The 18655-nt window shown below is 45.0% G+C and overlaps 1 protein-coding gene across 4 annotated transcripts in view; it reads right to left on the bottom strand.

Annotated features, from left to right (window-relative positions):
• Positions 1-654: 654 nt before the first annotated feature.
• PTDSS1 (phosphatidylserine synthase 1) overlaps positions 655-18655 on the bottom strand; it is a 37270-nt gene continuing 19269 nt past the window's right edge. For 3 of the 4 annotated variants that reach the window (XM_083187001.1, XM_083187002.1, XM_083186998.1), the window contains 8 exons: positions 17695-17846; positions 13692-13833; positions 12073-12185; positions 10931-10996; positions 9951-10050; positions 5613-5681; positions 4894-4951; positions 655-1887 (listed from right to left, as the gene is read on the bottom strand). In XM_083187001.1, the coding sequence (XP_083043127.1) occupies positions 1796-1887; positions 4894-4951; positions 5613-5681; positions 9951-10050; positions 10931-10996; positions 12073-12185; positions 13692-13833; positions 17695-17846 (792 nt within the window). In that variant the 3' untranslated portion in view covers positions 655-1795. The remainder of the gene's footprint in view (positions 1888-4893; positions 4952-5612; positions 5682-9950; positions 10051-10930; positions 10997-12072; positions 12186-13691; positions 13834-17694; positions 17847-18655) is intronic. The other variant, XM_083187000.1, reaches the window with a different exon arrangement.

The raw sequence follows: 18655 nt of genomic DNA, 5'->3' as shown, positions 1-18655 counted from the left end.
AAATGGACACAACCATGTGCACTGCAGGGGGGCAGATGTAACATGTGCAGAGAGAGATAGATTTGGGTGAGTTATTTTGTTTCTGTGCAGGGTAAATACTGATTGCTTCATTTGTACACTGCAATATAGATCTCACTTTGAAGTAAAACCCCACCCAAATCTAATTCTCTCTGCACAGGTTACATCTGCCCCACCTGCAGTGCACATGGTTTTGTCCATTTGGGAAGGAATTTGCCTTTGCGAGTGAACCAGATTAAGGACCATAGTGTGACCAAGCTGGCTGGCTGCCTCCCCTGGTACCCCTCATAAATTGACTATATGACCTGTAGAAGTTATTGCCCAATATGTCTGCACCAGCCCCGCATTACGTTATTGTGCTCTCTCGGTTCAGTCATTTTGGGGGCTGATAACTAGTCATCCAATAAAAATGAAGTTTGCACGCTTGCAACACTTCTTTCATCATCCACAATTTAAGGGTTTCCCTTCTGTTCTTAGGGGGATGCATCAACCCTGACAAAGACAACATGGTTGAAAGGTCATTGTCTGAAATGCCTTGCATTAAAAATACTATGCATGGTGAACAACGTAATCCGTGTCTACATGATTACTGTCGACCAAGTCGCTATTATGGCCATACAGGAAGCATTACACAACTCATTTTAAACACTTATAATTTATTTTGTACCTCAATTATATTTTGTATATTCACGGTCTGCATATAAACAGTAGCTGGTTCAGGTTCCACCGCTCCGATTACAGAAATAGAAGAATCTACTCGAGAGTGTTACAAACATTCTAGAACCGTTTCGGGAGTTCTGGATTTTGGCATAATGTGGATTACAGTTGGTTTCTCGACCGCTGCACCGGCATTAGAGGCAAAGGTAATGGAGTGAACTCAACGTGGAAAAAAATATTACGGCTGTAAACATATAAATACTGCTGCGATCCTTTACCTCTTCATGTCAAGATCACTCGCGTTTATCCAGCACACTGTGTAATGAGAATTAGATTTAAAACAAATAAAAGTAATTAAACAAAAAAAAATGACCAAAAATAAAACAAAAACAAACAAAAACACACATTTCTGCCTCTTGCCTGGGGCTACCCAGCATGAACACATTCCATTATGCAATATTAAATGTAGAACGTACTACGGAAATAACGAGTGACATCACACAAGTGGGTGTGGGGGTTGAATACATACAAACAAACCAGAACAAAGTCGGGGGAGGTGATCCACACCTAATATCGAAAAACACTTATAACATAAAAACAAGATGGTGGCGGTTTCCGGAACATGAATCTCCGGACGCCTTTAGGTGTGAATTACTCATAAAATAAAGTCAAAAGCAAAAGTCACGTTGCACATTAAAACAGACATAACCGGGGCTGAGGAGTGGAAGCAACACATGAAATGTTAGCGAGAGGCAGACTGAAGCATGGTCAGAAAGGCAGCGCCGCACTGCAAACAGAAATCTATGCAATTCGGAGGCCCGGTGCGTCCTCTCCGCCGTTACGGTACAGGAGCGCAGGCCATGCATTTGGAACCCATTGTTGGCGATTAAAAGTTACATTAGGATCCAATACCAGAATAGCAAGAAAGGGTGAACGGTTTGGAAAATCATGGCGACGTATGATCTTTAGTTCGTGGCAGCCAGAAGTCCCCAGTCTTATCGACGTCTCCGCCCTCGTGTCTTCTCCCTGCTCCGTGTATGGATGAACCACAGTCCACATAATGCCCAGCACCCAGTTCATCCCACTGGATTTGCATGAAGGCTTGCTCTGAATCTTGCGCTTATTTCTTCCCAACGCCATTGGTTACTTTTCCTCTGCGGTTCTTCCGCCTGGATGACGTGGTGCCTCCGTTGTGTTTCGATGGGACTTCTACTACAGAAGAATGGTTAAAACATGTTGTTGTAAGAATGGAGATTTTGTGACATCGTTCAAGGTCTATAAACCTAAATACATGTAAAAAATTACCAACTTCCCTGCACAACAACAACAACAACAACGGGCATGTTTAGGACATTTAGCTTACTTTACTGCAGCTTTGTTCTGTGGCAAGGTATTGGGGGGAGGGCAGGGGGAATAAGAGCCTGGATCACTTATTGTATTACCCTGGTCCATACTGCGTTCTTCACATAATATACTTCTTGTGTTTTATACAGTATGTTATGTTTTAACCCCTTCCCGACATTTGACGTACATTTACGTCATGGTCGGGAAGTACTTCCCGACACATGGCGTAAATGTACGTCATGACTTCAAATTGACACCCCGTCTCGAGACGAGGTGGCAGAGGGACAATGTCTGCTGTCCCTGACAGCAGACATCCTCCCTCATTGCCCAGGGGGGGCAGCGATGCATCCCGTCTTGGGCGATCGCTGCTATTGGCCGTTAAAAAGTTAATAGCCAAAAGCACCGTTGAAATGCATTGAGTCTAAAATTTAGACTCTGCTGCCCCCTAGCGTCCAAAAAAAATAAAGGCGGTTTAAATAATGATTTAAAAATAAAGAATATATATGGTCTTTGTTAGTTATTAACTATTTTGAGTGATATGATTATTTGTCTCACAAGCAGAAAATGGAACATTTTGCAAATAGCAAAATGTTCCATTTTTTCACGACCCTTTGGAATTTTTCCCCCAAAAAAAAAAACTGTATCGACCAAATTTCACCACTAATTTAAAGTACAATGTGTCACGGGAAAACAATCTCAAAATCACTGGGATAAGTAAAAGCAAAAAAAAGTTATACCCACTTAAGTGATACATGTCAGATTTGAAAAAAATGGCTCTGTCAGGAAGGCAAAAACTGGCTGCGTCAGGAAGGGGTTAATACTGGTAATGTCTGTAACCGAGCCCCAACTATGAATGGATTCCCTTGGCTGGAGGGTATTTCAACAAGGAAGGAACAGCCGCTGATTTATCTAAGGGTCCTATACAGACCTGCTCGCTAAGCTCCGCCGAACAACCCCCAAGTCTGAACCGGCCCCTAAGTAAGGAGCGTTCTCCCTCTGCAGCACTCTGAAACAGTATACAAAGTGTAAAACACTAGTATAGACTAGCAACATAAGTGCAGTAGGACAATTCTGAATCTAGAGGTGTACTGCAGTGATGGGTGATAGGCAGCACTGGGGCCTCAGAATCCCATTTTATAGGGAGGTGATTAAATTGCTTTTGGACAATTTACCTGCGATTGGGGCTCTTTTCCTGTGATTGTGAAGATCTATCGCAGGAAAAGAGCTGAAATTGCAGGTGAATAACTGATGCGTTGTGCGATCCCGTGTGCATCGTACCAAAGCCAATGAGTTGCACCAGCAATCTCTTGGATTGCTTCTGAGTGCATGGCTGGAATCGCATACAATATATTGTATGCAAAAAGGACCACATGCAGTAGATAGGGGGGTGAAGGTGTGAGGGATTGTGTCCACTTCTGCTAGGGGAGAAGTTGCCGCAGCGTAGGGGCACCTTTTTGGTTTCCCGATGGCTATATTCAACTGGTCTGCAGATGGACACGGATGCCGCGGGTACCCATTATCACACCCAAATGCACAGAGTTTACACGCATAAAGCAGATAAACCTGTGCCAAGTATTGTGTGCACTGCCGACATGGCCAGACAATGGGTGTATTTCCGTTACCTTCCTTTGGCGGGTACAAGAAGATATAACGGGCTCCCACAGACCTCACGGCCGCCGGTGCGCACAACTAATCCGTTCAAGTCACTTTAAATGGGAGCTCTGGGCACCTAAAAATAACTGAATCCCCCCTATGATTTAATGTATTGTTTTGACTTATTACAGAGAGTAAGGGTAACGTGGTCCTTCCGAAGGTGAAAGGAGGTCAAGTTCTATAGTGTTACCTAGAAACAAAAAGGGATTTACAGAAGCAGCACCAAATTCTGGCCTGCGCTGATGCAGTAGTAGGAGCACGTCACTCACCAAGCCCATATAAGAGCGAGTAGGACAGAGAGATCACTAAGGGGGGGGGAAGGGGGATTTAGTAAAGAGGACTTTCCAAGACGCTGCGTCTCTCAGCCTGATTGTGTATTTAATATTATTGCCACTTAGACACTCTCAACAGCGCTGCTTTGTAAATTTACCCCTAGATCTCCTATAATGCCCAAAAGTGGCATAATAGTTCTTTAAATGGAAAATTGAACCCTACACTTGCAGTGCTGTCTACCTGGCACTAGACCCTTAAGTGCTATGGTGACTGCGGAGAATTTGAGTTTTGCATCTAAAATACATTAATGAGCCTCTTTATATTTAAGAACATTTAAATTGCTGTCATTTGTATTCCCTGCGAGAACGGGGATTATATTTTAATCCAACAGTCTTGTCTGTATTTCTGCATATCTGAGGATAAGCATCGGCTTTACAAGAAAAAGGACAATAAAGTTCACACTAAAAACTTTCATTTAGAGATTTTAGCAATGTATAATTTTTCATTTTTAAGCAAAGCCTGGAATGCGTTATACTACAGTGCCATCTAGTGACGAGCGTGAATACAACAAGCAAAGACTGAAATGCGTTATACTACAGTGCCATCTAGTGATGAGCGTGAATACAACAAGCAAAGACTGAAATGCGTTATACTACAGTGCCATCTAGTGATGAGCGTGAATACAACAAGCAAAGACTGACATGCGTTATACTACAGTGCCATCTAGTGATGAGCGTGAATACAACAAGCAAAGACTGAAATGCGTTATACTACAGTGCCATCTAGTGGTAAGCGGAAATACAACAAGCAGATGTTAGAGAATACACTGACAGGAAATTACCTACAGTACACTCAGCATTCCTTATAGACATCTGAAGACATAGAGGTAACAAACTACACGACACCATCATGCAGCATAGACATCAGCACACATGGGTAAACACTTACCTGCTTTTTCCTCATGTTGCCAAGGGACATCCATATTATCGTCACACTCTGAATAGGTCTGTAATGAGACAAAATGGGAAACACAACAAGCCATGTAGTAAAGCGAAGTATATAATCTCAGACAGGTAGTAAAGAGATACAATGGAGGAGATTACAGTTACACGAGCACTCTAACAGGTACAATGCTAAATGTGTAAAACAAACCAGTCACATGCACAGAGTTCCAGCATTCGTGTAACGATGCCACGGCAGGAAGTGCCTCACACCTCAATGAGGCAATTAGTTCAGGCCTGGCAAACCAGCTGTTGCAAAACTACACATCCCTGCCTGCCCTGCCACAATCATAGCTCTAGGGCCACGGGCTGGTAAAACCTGTCCTAACCTATATATAGGAATCCTCTGGACAGCTGCTCAGATCCAAAATGGCTGCCATAACTTGGATTACAAGTAAAATACATGAAGACATGTATTGCAATAAATGATATATAACCTGATAATTGGGCACACACTACAGTAGCGGATACATTATTGATCAGACATGGATCGGTTCTGCCCAGTTCTTCCACACGTGTGATGACGGCTTACAATACAAGAGTCACAGGCCAAGGTGAACTCATGGCGCTAAGAAACCATGTGACCGTGGCTCACTTATCTTGATACAGCAGATTAAAGACCTATAGCGGAATAAAGGAATAAAGGAAGATCGGGGAGCGCCGTACCTTCCGTCGCTCACCACAGTGGTCGGCGTACCATACCATGCCATACAGGCAGAGGAAAGTTGTTATCGCCTAAAAGAGAGGATGAAACATTTATCAGATGGTTAACATGTATTATAAACGGCAATAAAATGACTAAAGAGATATATAAAAAGGTATAGACAGAAAGCCGATGTAACATATAAAAGTGATTGGGAAATAAGACCCTCCATCGGACAATAGCCATTAGTCTTTTCTGTATTCAAAGCCAACAAACCTCACTTTGTTAGAACTAAAGGTGGCCATACACACGCAGATTTATCTTCAGATCTGGCTGGTTGGATCAAAAACATGGTTATGGATGAGAGCAAATGACAGTTGACCATTTGCTTGGAAATGCTGGAAAACTGACAAACTGTCACTCATCCATAACCATGTTTTTGTTCCAACCAGCCAGATCTGAAGATAAATCTTACTAGTGTATGGGCACCTTTACCAAGATTAAAAAAGTTATTAGTGGTCAAAGAAAGTGAATAACAATTATGGGAAGTTATTTAATCGAACAAATAAAATAACCGATGTTCAAATTCACTACCACAGTAATAGGTTCCAAAGTGAAATACTTCAAAAGGCTCATACACACGGTGCAATGCGCCGGAACGTGCTAAGTGATGGACATAGCACACACCGCCCCTATACACAATATATAGAGGGATGTGTGCTGAGGGAACTGTGCTAACCGCAGTAACATTGAAGCACAAGCAGGGTGATCCGACTGGATCTTGACTGCATTTGATCAAGTACTAAGAGGGTGATGGCAAGATACATGGGACCGCATGTTGTCATCGTTTGGGGACATACACACGGATCGATCCGTGCACAATTTCTGCGACCCCCATAGAGGGATAATAGAACCTGTGGCGAGTGAAGCCAGACACCAAGCCCGCAAGGGGCTTCTTGAGAAGGGGAAGGTTGTGTTTTTTTTTTTATGTTTTTAGATCTACATGCCGCTGCTTGCAATGGTGTGTGTGTGTGTGTATGTGTGTGTGTGTGTGTGTGTGTGTGTGTGTGTATTTTTTTACTTAAATTAAATAATAAAAAGGTGAGGGCAACCATAAGGGATGTTCAGATACAGAGCATTTTATCTTTGAAAATGGCCAGGTTGAGAGGTATGGAACACACCTAGAAGCGTGGACATGGTCTGCTACATCGGTCATCGGAGAGGTGCGTCATAATACTTCTACCTTCATGGGCTGCTGCTTGTGGGGTTTATATGACTCAGATGTGTAGAGCGCCACTAGGTCTCGTTCGCATACCTTTCTATGATTTTACAGGTTTGACAGAATTTACAGCCTGCGCGTCACGGTTTGGCTGAGCGGTGTTACAGGATGCTCAGCGCTCTCCCGTACGTGAGGGTAGCTTTGGGACATCCCCAATGTATGAAGACTGCAGTGTCCCCTGGTGGATGAAGGAGAAAACAGGCATTTGGAAAAACCTGTAAAATCATAGAAAGGTGTGTGAAAGACCAAATGGCGCTCTACACAGCTGAGTCATAGAAGCCCCACGTGTAGCAGCCGATGAAGGCCTCTGAACATGTAGAATGAGCAGAAATAACTGATGAAAGCCTCTGAGAAGAGGTCATGCAAGCCTGTTTAATGGTCAGGCAAATACAGCATGCCAGTGTCTGTATGGAGGCAAGCCATCCTCTCTTGGCTGCATCATAGACAACAAAGGTGCCCCTACACTGCGGCAGACTTGCGCAAGGAAGTCATCCTGTTCACACAGATGCGCTGACTGCGTACCACATCCGGGGAGCTGGAATCCCTGCCAAGGCCAGAACCACAATGGTTTTGTTGATGTGGAATGCATATACCACCTTCAGTAAGAAATCCAACCGGTCCGCAGTTCCATCCTATCTTCGTGAAAGACCAGGTAGGGTGAACAGCAGGAAGAACACGGAGGTCTGGCCAAAGTCACTACGGTACTTATGTATTATCTGGGCTGCCGATTTTTTGATTGTATGCCTTAACTTAAGGCATACAATCAGATGCGATGCGATATCGCATCACATCGCATACGACCATATCGCATGCGATGCGATGACCCGATTTTTCCATAGGATTCAATGTTAAAATGGACTGAGTCCATTTTAACATGGAATTCAATGGGGAAAACGGGGTCCTTTTCATACCCCTACTATCCAAGTGGGCATGGAGTTGGATATAAACCTGTGGCGAGCGTAGCGAGCCACCGTGCCCGAAGCGTGGCGAGCGAAGCGTGCCCCGCGAGGGGACGGTATTCTGGCCACGCTTCGGGCGCGGTGGCTCGCTACAGGTTTATATCCAACTCCATGCCCACTTGTATAGTAGGGGTATGAAAAGGACCCCTTTTCCCATTGAATTCCATGTTAAAATGGACTCAGTCCATTTAAACATTGAATCCTATGGAAAAATTGGGTCCATCGCATCGCATGCGATATTGTCGTATGCGATGCGATGGACCCGATTTCAAAATCGGCAGCCCAGTTAGTACATAAGTACCGTCACTACCAGCAAGATAACAGTCTTCAGGGTTAACAAGCGCAAATCCACAGACTAGTGGCTCAAACGTATCCAACTGAGGGAAGGATAGGATCAAGGACAAAACCCATGGTTCCATAGGCACCATAAACCAATGGCTGAAGTCATAAGACACCATTCAGAAACGTTTGGACTTCAAGAAGTAGGGCCAGATGTTGTGAAAGAAGACAAACCGGGCGGAAACCTGGACTTTCAGAGAACCCAACCTAAGCTCTGCTGAAAATGGAGCTGGAACAAATTGTAGAAGTAGAGAACAGACTAAACACAGCCGAAGGTAGTCTGTGCTTCTCACAACAGGGGTCGTTGGGGTAATTAAATGGACAGTGTTGTAAGAGTTCCTCCCTTAGAGGAAGACGCCAGTGGTTGTCCATCAGAAGGAGATGCAGGCCCGAATACCATACCCTGTGTGGCCAGTCCGGAGCCACTAGGATGATGGAAGCTAACTCTCTTTTGATCCTTTGAGTAGATTAGACTAACTCCAAGGAATTGACAGGGCATCCAAAGCCTCCTATGCTGGGTCCTTCGTACAAGAACAGTATCTAGGAAGTTTGTGATTAAGTCTGGTTGCCATCAATTTGTAGTACAGCAGCAATTTCACATGTGGCGATCAGACAAATCTGACACATGCTATCCTCCACAGCCGAAACCGTGGCAGGGTTGTGACAGCGTGCACCTGTCTGGGCTGTGGCAAGTCCTTGATGTTTTTGCGTCCTGACTCATAACGCTGACACCACCGGAATATGGCGCACCGTGCGACACCCTGCTCTCCGTACACAGCCTTCTGCGCAGAGAGATTGAATAACAGCTCTTTGCGCTGATCTGGATGAATCCATCATTCATCTGACCGCGCAAAACAACATTCCAGAAATAAAGAAACTGAGGCAAGCCGATTACTACACATGCACAGCTAGGAAATACACCACGCCACCTATCGGCAAATACATTAACTCACTGCGATAAGATACAACACCACTACAGCAAAAGTCTCCTTTTCATCTAGGCACACCTTATATTAAGCCTTAAAAAAGAGATAAACGCAAGGGTGATAAAGAGTGACAAATGTCCAGTCAATCAGCCCCTAACCATCATTTTTTAAAGTATATAGACAGTTAGGAGCTGATTGGCTGGTTGTTGCTCACTCTATCACCATTTATCTCTTTTTAAGGCTTAATACATCAGCCTCATTGCGATGTATAACTGATGCAGCGAAATGGCACAGGTGATGCCTTGTATAGGTCTCCGATTTATTATTTGCCCAATGATATAACCACTGCATAATGGTGTTAGGGTGCATCAAGGAAGATTTTCAGACTCTTAAGGGAGTGAGGGAGATTTCTGCTAGGTCAGGGGGTCAGCTGACATTCAGGCAGAGATGGCTAGCATGTAAAGGGGTTGTGTGTGTGGGGGTAGAGGAGGCAGGGTCAGCGGCAGTGTAACAATTGCTTGCAATGGATGTAATGACGCATGTGACCAGTCATCGCTCTAATGAGATAACACGAGTATGTGGCATAGGGAATGCGCACACAAGATCCCATGGTGTTGGAAAATCACACACACTAAAATGTAATGAACACAAGTCCTATGGACCCTTTAGAGAACAAATCTAAGCACTCACTTACCACACAGTGCAGCCAGAAGACAAATCTAAGCACTCGCTTACCACACCGAGCAGCCAGAAGACAAATCTAAGCACTCGCTTACCACACAGAGCAGCCAGAAGACAAATCTAAGCACTCGCTTACCACACAGAGCAGCCAGAAGACAAATCTAAGCACTCACTTACCACACAGAGCAGCCAGTAGACCACATACAGCATATGGGTTTTGGAGAAGAGATCCTGACCAAACTTTATGCACACCAATGCTTCAAGAAAGGCAATAGCCCTGCCAAAGGAAACACAGAAGACAAGACAAGTATTTATCTAACAATTTACAAAGCAACGTTACATTTGGTTTATTTTTTATTTTTACTTTTGGCATTACTGTGTGCCCTAAAAAAAAATATAATACAAGCTACTGTAATAATAAAACACCGATCATTAAAAATAATGAAATAGGGTTGGCATGGCGAAGGTCGACACAAGCATTAGGCTGATAATGGGAAAGTCGACAGTCAACATGAGTTTTTTCGTACCGAATTTCGATGCGAGTTGATATGGACACCGTATCAGTGTAACACTGCGCTCCGTATATTCTCCCTCCGTGCCCTAGTGGATGGGAGGGTATGAAATACAACCTGTCGGCTCAAGTTTTCTTTCTTTTTAAAAACTAATGTCAACCCATTTCAAGAGTTGACCATTTCAAGAGTCGACAGTCATAGTGTCAACCTAGAAAGCGTATCCCCAGCACGGCAATGCATGAATCCCGTTTTGCCAGACATGTTTCAGGGGCTGGATGTACTGCCGGCCTATCTCTGATTTTTTTTTTTTAAAGGGGCAATCCTCGATGTATTGTCAGGCGCTGCGGAACCCTTGTGGCGCCATGTAAATAAACAAGAATAGTAAAAAAAATAATAATCACTTACAAGACAAAACCATGCCTTATAAATGACTGCCCCATAAAATAACCCCACGTGGCTGCTGAACTCGGACAGCATTACATGCGGCCCCAGCAGCCAGTGCAAGACCACTGTATTTTTGTGCTGCCCATATCCCTGCTACACCTCGGGGCTACTTGTAACACAAATCTGTCAGCAGAACTGGAACGTTTATCCTGCAATTACATGAAATAAGAGAATCACAAGTTACACAGCTCAGTTACTCACCCGAACACCCAGCACTGTGTCCCAACTCTTTTGCACTGTGTATCTGTGAGATACGCGTAATACTGCCTAGAACATATAGAGGGTTGGAATGTTAAGCACAACACAAATGCTGCATAGGGGGGTTTTAACTCTATTTTAACAAAGAAATAAAACACAATGTACATAGAATAGTATACACAGACAGCAATGTATCAAAATTAAACAGATACACCGAGAAGTCTGTTTTTTTTTAGTTTACAATATCATATAGAAAACAGAGGAAACAGAGGAAACGAGAATGTGAAGAGAAGAGTAGAAGGGGACAGACACTGGTAAAGATAAATATTAATATCAAGGTATTATTATTAGGAAGGAGACAGAGGGGACATTGCCGAAAGCCCAAACCATTTTTTATCTATGGGGACAATCATGAAGGAAATATGAGATTTTTCCATGTTAGCAACAACCCATACACAATGCTGCATGTTTAATGGTGAGAATTAATCTAAGGATCCATGTAATAACATAATGCAAAGTGCTGAGACCCAAAGATTAGGAGAAAGGTGTAACGGGAGAGAAGACCCTAGTGTAGAGGAGAGGAGTACAGATCCAGGTGACCAGCTGATTACTTGTCAGAAATGACAGTGAACAGCATTTGGACAGTGACAACAGGATGCTACAAGTCATAATTAGAAACCCCGCCCTACAATTTATGATCATTCTCCGATTCCTAAATGTATTGTAGTACTGATGTCAGCCTGTAGATGTCACTATGGCAATTTCTCTGATCACAGCACGTGTGGCCTGTGCTCATATCGGCCCATAGACTGCATTGTGAACAGCGACAGCTACAGGCTGTAACATCACATTTGTACAGTAACCCTAGAATACTTGTATAAATAAGCAAGGATGGTTCTTTTAAATAAACTTAGAAATGAAAAGCCACATCTTGACAGGAGGGAACACAGTTGAGAATAATAAACAGACCAGCGGTGTGGATGTGCCAAGATACAACAGTATTCTCATAGAATGGTCTGTGGGAACATCGCCTCCCTTTATGATTAAATGGGATGACAAATGACATGGACACGGAACTACATTTCATTGAGTGCAGATAAAACATGCAGCGTCCTCACATTGAGGAAGCCCTCTCCGTACATTACCTGACAGTCGGTGCTGTAATGATGCCGATAAACAGTATTCTGCACCAGCTCAGAGCGTGGCTCGCTTGGAATACAAAGATGTGTTTTAGGAAGAATGTATTGAGCTCAGTCAGCTAAGGAAAGAAACAAGGGGACAAGGGAAATGGTTACTGCTGCCGGACTAAAGGCTGGCTCATTCCTTATAACCAAGAGACTAAAGGCTGGCTCATTCCTTATAATCAAGAGACTAAAGACTGGCTCATTCCTTATAACCAAGAGACTAAAGACTGGCTCATTCCTTATAACCAAGAGACTAAAGACTGGCTCATTCCTTATAACCAAGAGACTAAAGGCTGGCTCATTCCTTATAACCAAGAGACTAAAGGCTGGCTCATTCCTTATAACCAAGAGACTGAAGGCTGGCTCATTCCTTATAACCAAGAGACTAAAGGCTGGTTCATTCCTTATAACCAAGAGACTAAAGGCTGGCTCATTCCTTATAACCAAGAGACTAAAGGCTGGCTCATTCCTTATAACCAAGAGACTAAAGGCTGGCTCATTCCTTATAACCAAGCTCCCAAGTGACTAAAAGGGTTTGTCAATCTTCATAAGTTACTATTGCCATGTTATCACATCGGATTGCCTGCTACGAAATTCAACTGAACTATATTAAAGAAATCGCCAGCCACCAATCAGAAATGTTGATATACAATATAGCATGTACCCAGCCTATGGGTATTGGTTATTATATTGAAGAACGATACAGAACAAGTACAGTACATCGGCGGTCTATTTGAAGTAGGTCAAAGGCATATGGGTGTGGTATAGGTTCCTGACAGGCGGGTCCCGACAGTCATTGCCCGACATCGGGATCCTGACTGACCGGACTCAGACAGCGGGGCAAGCGCAACACCTATTCTATTCTCCCTCTATAGGGGTCGTGGACCCCCCACGAGGGAGAATAGCCGGTGGCCGTCGGGACCCCGAGTGTCTGGGTTTTGACTGTCGGGAAACTGTCCGGCACCCAAGGCATATTGCTTCAGTCCTGGTGCAAAGTCAATGCCTACATATTGGTACATATGGCTGTATGTACGGCATAGTCGGAAAGAATCTTCAGGTCCTTCCTTGATGAAGCTCAAAATGGACCCAAAGCCCTGACCCTGAGCCAAAAGGCTTTGGGTCACCAATTTCTCCCCAGGATTGGCTGGAGCTTCCACCCTGGGGAACAGAAACTTCAGCTCTGCACCAAGGGCCCATCCCAAACCACCAGCTTGAGAGCAGATACTACACCGGACCTCTCCATTCTCTACCAAGAGGTCCAGACACACCCCCGGCATAACAGCTCCTCCGGCATAAGAACAGAAACTACGCCCAGTGGTTCTCCACTCTCCACCAGTGGCCTGGACCACCCCCTCCGGCATAAGAACAGATACTACCCCCAGTGGTTCCGAGCCACCCACCACTTTCTTGCATAACTTCAATACGCTACTCATGTCTACAGCCATCAGCATGTCACACTCTCCCTTTTACATTCAGCATAACAGTATTGCAGTCCCAATGGTATTAAAGCTTGCCACATTCAGGCAAATCCTGACTCCTGGCCCTGTGATTGGTTAATAAACAAGTGTTTGCCTACTTACCTGCCAGATGATCATGAAAAGATAAACTCCAGTCACCCTCTGAAATGAGGACTTTGGGTCGAACCATCGCACATAGATCCAACTTGCTGGGGTGAATTGCAGCACTGCCCTCTTTATTTTCCCTGTGGTTGTATGGATGTCTCTAGATAGAGAAGATAGAACGCAAACCTCAGTCACCATCAATAGAAACTGTGACACAGGTGAATACCTGTTTCACGTATTTTGGGATGGTTCCATGGTTGAAGCTCTCTGTGGGATAAGTGAGGAGGTTTCGGACCAGTCTCAGAGTATACAGTGGTCAGTAAACAGGACTGGTATGTTCATGGCCATATTTTAGTAGCCTCCAAGGGCTCTCTAGCCCTACCCTAGTTCATGGCTAAGATGAATATTGCAATGGTCATGGAGATGTTAGGCTTCCATACTCAATGGCAGTGGCTCTCAACCTCCGTCATCAAGTACCCCCAACAGTGCATGTTTTCCAGGTGTCCACACAGAATCACATATGAAATAATTAGCTGAATAATGAGTGCACCTGCCAGGTGACCTGGAATACCTGCATTGTTGGGGGTACTTGAGGATCGAGGTTGAGAACTACTGCTCTAGGTCAGGGGTTCTCAAACTGTGGGTCCTGACCTTCTCAGCATGGGGTCGCGACTCCATGTTGCTGACCATCAGGCTGATGACTTTTCTAATCTCAGTCAGTGATTCAAGGAGTCTGAAAAATCTGTTGAATTGTCTGTTATATCAGACTCCTCCCATCACTCTGTGCCTCCACAATGCTGCCATGTCTGTGCTGTCTGCTGACTACACATGTGATGTGATGGGTTATGGTATATCAGACTCCTCCCATCACTCTGTACCTCCACAATGCTGCCATGTATGTGCTGTCTGCTGACTACACATGTGATGTGATGGGTTATGGTATATTAGACTCCTCCCATCACTCTGTGCCTCCACAATGCTGCCATGTATGTGCCGTCTGCTGACTACACGTGTGATGTGATGGGTTATGGTATATCAGACTCCTCCCATCACTCTGTGCCTCCACAATGCTGCCATGTCTGTGCTGTCTGCTGACTACACGCGACGTGATGACATTCTGCAGTAACTTGCTGGGGTCCTGTAATTATTTTTATTGTCTGAACGGGTCCCAGAGCAAAATAGTTTGAGGACCCCTGATCTAGGTCATGAATGTGTTACGGGTGGTGGGGGAGCCAAACGGGTTCAGGTCCTTCCCTTCGCTACTCTACAAACCAACCCGGCAACTCTCCCAGTTCTCCGTTCTTCTGTCTCAATAGAACAAGCTGTACAGATGCCGGTATTTGATTACTTATGGGAAACTGTATTTTAAAATGTTTGATGTTTTATTTAGGTTCTATAAACCTCTTCCTTCTGTACCCCCCACACAGTATGCACATTTTGGAATAGGGTTAAATAAAAAATGGTAATTAAAAAAATAAAAAAAACTTTATTAACAGTTATTAGTAAATTCACATCTGGTCCAGTTATAGTCTCCTCCCCTTTTCCTATTATACATCTGTACTGGGAGTGCGTGACCGGCCTAGGATATGGCTGAGTAATGGTACATTAGCAGATGCCCTGAAGTCAGTGAACAGCCTCATACTTAACCAGAGATATGGTCTGTTCAGCATTAACCTGGACATACAGCAACATTCTCAGCGATGCATGATATAGGCTCCCAGCAAAGTGTGTAGCATTCAACCACCAGCCGGTGACTGTAAAACAGCATATACATGGGACCAAGCTGTAAAAGCAGGGTCTACACATTTGTGTCCCACTGTGGCACTCAACACAGTGACAAGAGCTTGCCACAAACACATCAAACGTATAGAAGGCGGCCATCTTGGTAAGGGACGGATTCCTAATCAATAGGAGACTGCTCTCCTGATTTAACTAGTGCGGGGAATCTTAGGCTCTTCAGCTGTTTAACTACACATCCCAGCATGCCCTGTAAACCATGGCCAAAACTATAGCAGGGCATGCTGGGATGTGTAGTTTAAAAGCTGAAGAGCCGAATGTTCCCCATCACTGAACTGTTGCTATCATATTGGTAGTTTATGCTTTATACACTGTATTAATTATTATGGAACTTTATTTTTTTTTATGATGTACAAAATCTGGATCTTGTGCGAATTATCCTTTGCTGCTTTTTTGATGTACAAAGAGCAGGCCCAAAAAGCATACACACCGAGCGATTATCACGAGGGTGAACAACTTTCCATAGTAGAAGACTATGGAAAGGTGATCACTGACGGCCGGCGATGATGTGGGAGAACGCATCAGCGCTCACCGCCCGGCCATAGACACTGGACAGTTTTGAGCTGAAAGCAGTTAAGACGGCAAAAAAGGGAGCAGCTTTCAGCTCAAAATCAACTAGTATACAGGTTCTCAAAATCGGTCCTCGGGATCCCACAAAGTGCATGTTTTGCAGGTCTCCTCACAGAATCACAAGTGAACTAATTAACTCCACCTGTGGATAAACCTAAACGAAAACCCTAAAACCTAACAGAAAATAAGGTCAGTTACTACAGCTGAGGCTGCACGGTCACATCTTTACAGTTACTACAGCTGAGGCTGCACGGTCACATCTTTACCGTTATTACAGCTGAGGCTGCACGGTCACATCTTTACCGTTATTACAGCTGAGGCTGCACGGTCACATCTTTACCGTTATTACAGCTGAGGCTGAACGGTCACACCTTTACAGTTACTACAGCTGATGCAGCCCACACACGCACCGATGCCGGCGGTGCGATGCTGTACGATGGGGTGCGCGCTCCCGCGGCACCTCATCGCACAGTACAAAAAGTATGTGCTGCACATACTTTTTGTACCTGCTTTTTCTAGCACAGCATCGCATCGCATGCACATCGTATGCACAAGGCATACGATGCGATGCTGTGTGTGCTAGTTCAGCCCACAACGCACGCTGGAATCGGTGCGTGTGTGGGCTGCATGAGGCTGCACGGTCACATCTTTACAGTTATTACAGCTGAGGCTGCACGGTCACATCTTTACAGTTATTCCAGCTGAAGCTGCACGGTCACATCTTTACAGTTACTACAGCTGAGGCTGCACGGTCACATCTTTACAGTTACTACAGCTGAGGCTGCACGGTCACATCTTTACAGTTACTACAGCTGAGGCTGCACGGTCACATCTTTACAGTTACTACAGCTGAGGCTGCACGGTCACATCTTTACAGTTACTACAGCTGAGGCTGCACGGTCACATCTTTACAGTTATTACAGCTGAGGCTGCACGGTCACATCTTTACAGTTATTACAGCTGAGGCTGCACGGTCACATCTTTACAGTTATTACAGCTGAGGCTACACGGTCACATCTTTACAGTTATTGCAGCTGAGGCTGCACGGTCACATCTTTACAGTTATTACAGCTGAGGCTGCACGGTCACATCTTTACAGTTACTACAGCTGAGGCTGCACGGTCACATCTTTACAGTTACTACAGCTGAGGCTGCACGGTCACATCTTTACAGTTACTACAGCTGAGGCTGCACGGTCACATCTTTACAGTTACTACAGCTGAGGCTGCACGGTCACATCTTTACAGTTACTACAGCTGAGGCTGCACGGTCACATCTTTACAGTTACTACAGCTGTGGCTGCACGGTCACATCTTTACAGTTACTACAGCTGAGGCTGCACGGTCACATCTTTACAGTTATTACAGCTGAGGCTGCACGGTCACATCTTTACAGTTACTACGGCTGCACGGTCACATCTTTACAGTTATTACAGCTGAGGCTGCACGGTCACATCTTAACAGTTACTACAGCTGAGGCTGCACGGTCACATCTTTACAGTTACTACAGCTGAGGCTGCACGGTCACATCTTTACAGTTATTGCAGCTGAGGCTGCACGGTCACATCTTTACAGTTACTACAGCTGAGGCTGCACGGTCACATCTTTACAGTTATTACAGCTGAGGCTGCACGGTCACATCTTGATCAACCTACTTAAAGCTTGCCCAGTGATAAGAGCGCATCTCCAGGAAGCGGCAGACCACCATGCCCAGAAAGATGCCACCTCCGTTACATAACAGGATGTCCAAAATAACTTGGTCCCACCAGCACTCGGCAAAGTTGGGAAGAAGATGCATGAAGAACAGCTGAAAGAAAAAAGGAACAAGTTACAGGACTCAAAATGAAAAGGGGCAGGGATAATATATACAGAATCTGGCTAGTATTACCTGCGTCACTATTGTCCCACGCTCCGACGGCTGCCGCTGAATAAGAGGCATCTCGTGAGAACTCCCCCTTACTTGACTACCGGCCAAGCCGCCGGGCGGGTGGACAGGCCACTCGGACTGGCTACGGGGGCCGTTTACGGCCGCAAGCCGGAGGTTATCCACCCGTTATAGATGGTCGACCAGGTTTAGGTATTAGACTATGGGGGTATTCAATGCAGGGTCACGACTGTCGGGCTGGCCGGACAGCCGTGACCCTGTCCTGTTCTCAGCTGGATCGAGGCTGAATCGGCAGACGGGATTCTATGTCCCGTCTGCAGAAAAGTGGGTGTGGCCACGAGCTGTGGCTGGAAATAGTCGGCCGTTCTTGGCAGAACGTGCCCGACTGCTTGTAAAGTTAGGCCCGTTCTGCCGTGATCCCTGTTCAATGCTGTCGGGGAAAATAGCATTGAATAGGGCCCCGCCGCTATTTCCCCTGTCGGGAATAGCAGTGGGAGATTGATTACCTCCCTTAGTGTATGTCAAACATTCGTCAGTGTTAACCTAGTGATTGTCGCACGGATCCCGCTTGCACAGGTCCATGGTAAGCGTACAGCTACTGCCATTGTGGAGCATAACACTAAGTGTATGTACTATTCCTGTTGTATTGTGCTGGTAGAACGCACTCTGCATTTATCTGCGAAAAACCATCTGAAGTGCAATCATGCTGCTTAGCATTCTCACTGACCCAG

The sequence above is a fragment of the Crinia signifera genome, chromosome 5 (assembly GCF_055691185.1).
Source record: "Crinia signifera chromosome 5, ASM5569118v1, whole genome shotgun sequence".
NCBI lineage: Eukaryota > Metazoa > Chordata > Amphibia > Anura > Myobatrachidae > Crinia > Crinia signifera.
Note: the sequence above shows the minus strand (reverse complement) of the source record. Positions and strands in the feature narration are given on the sequence as shown.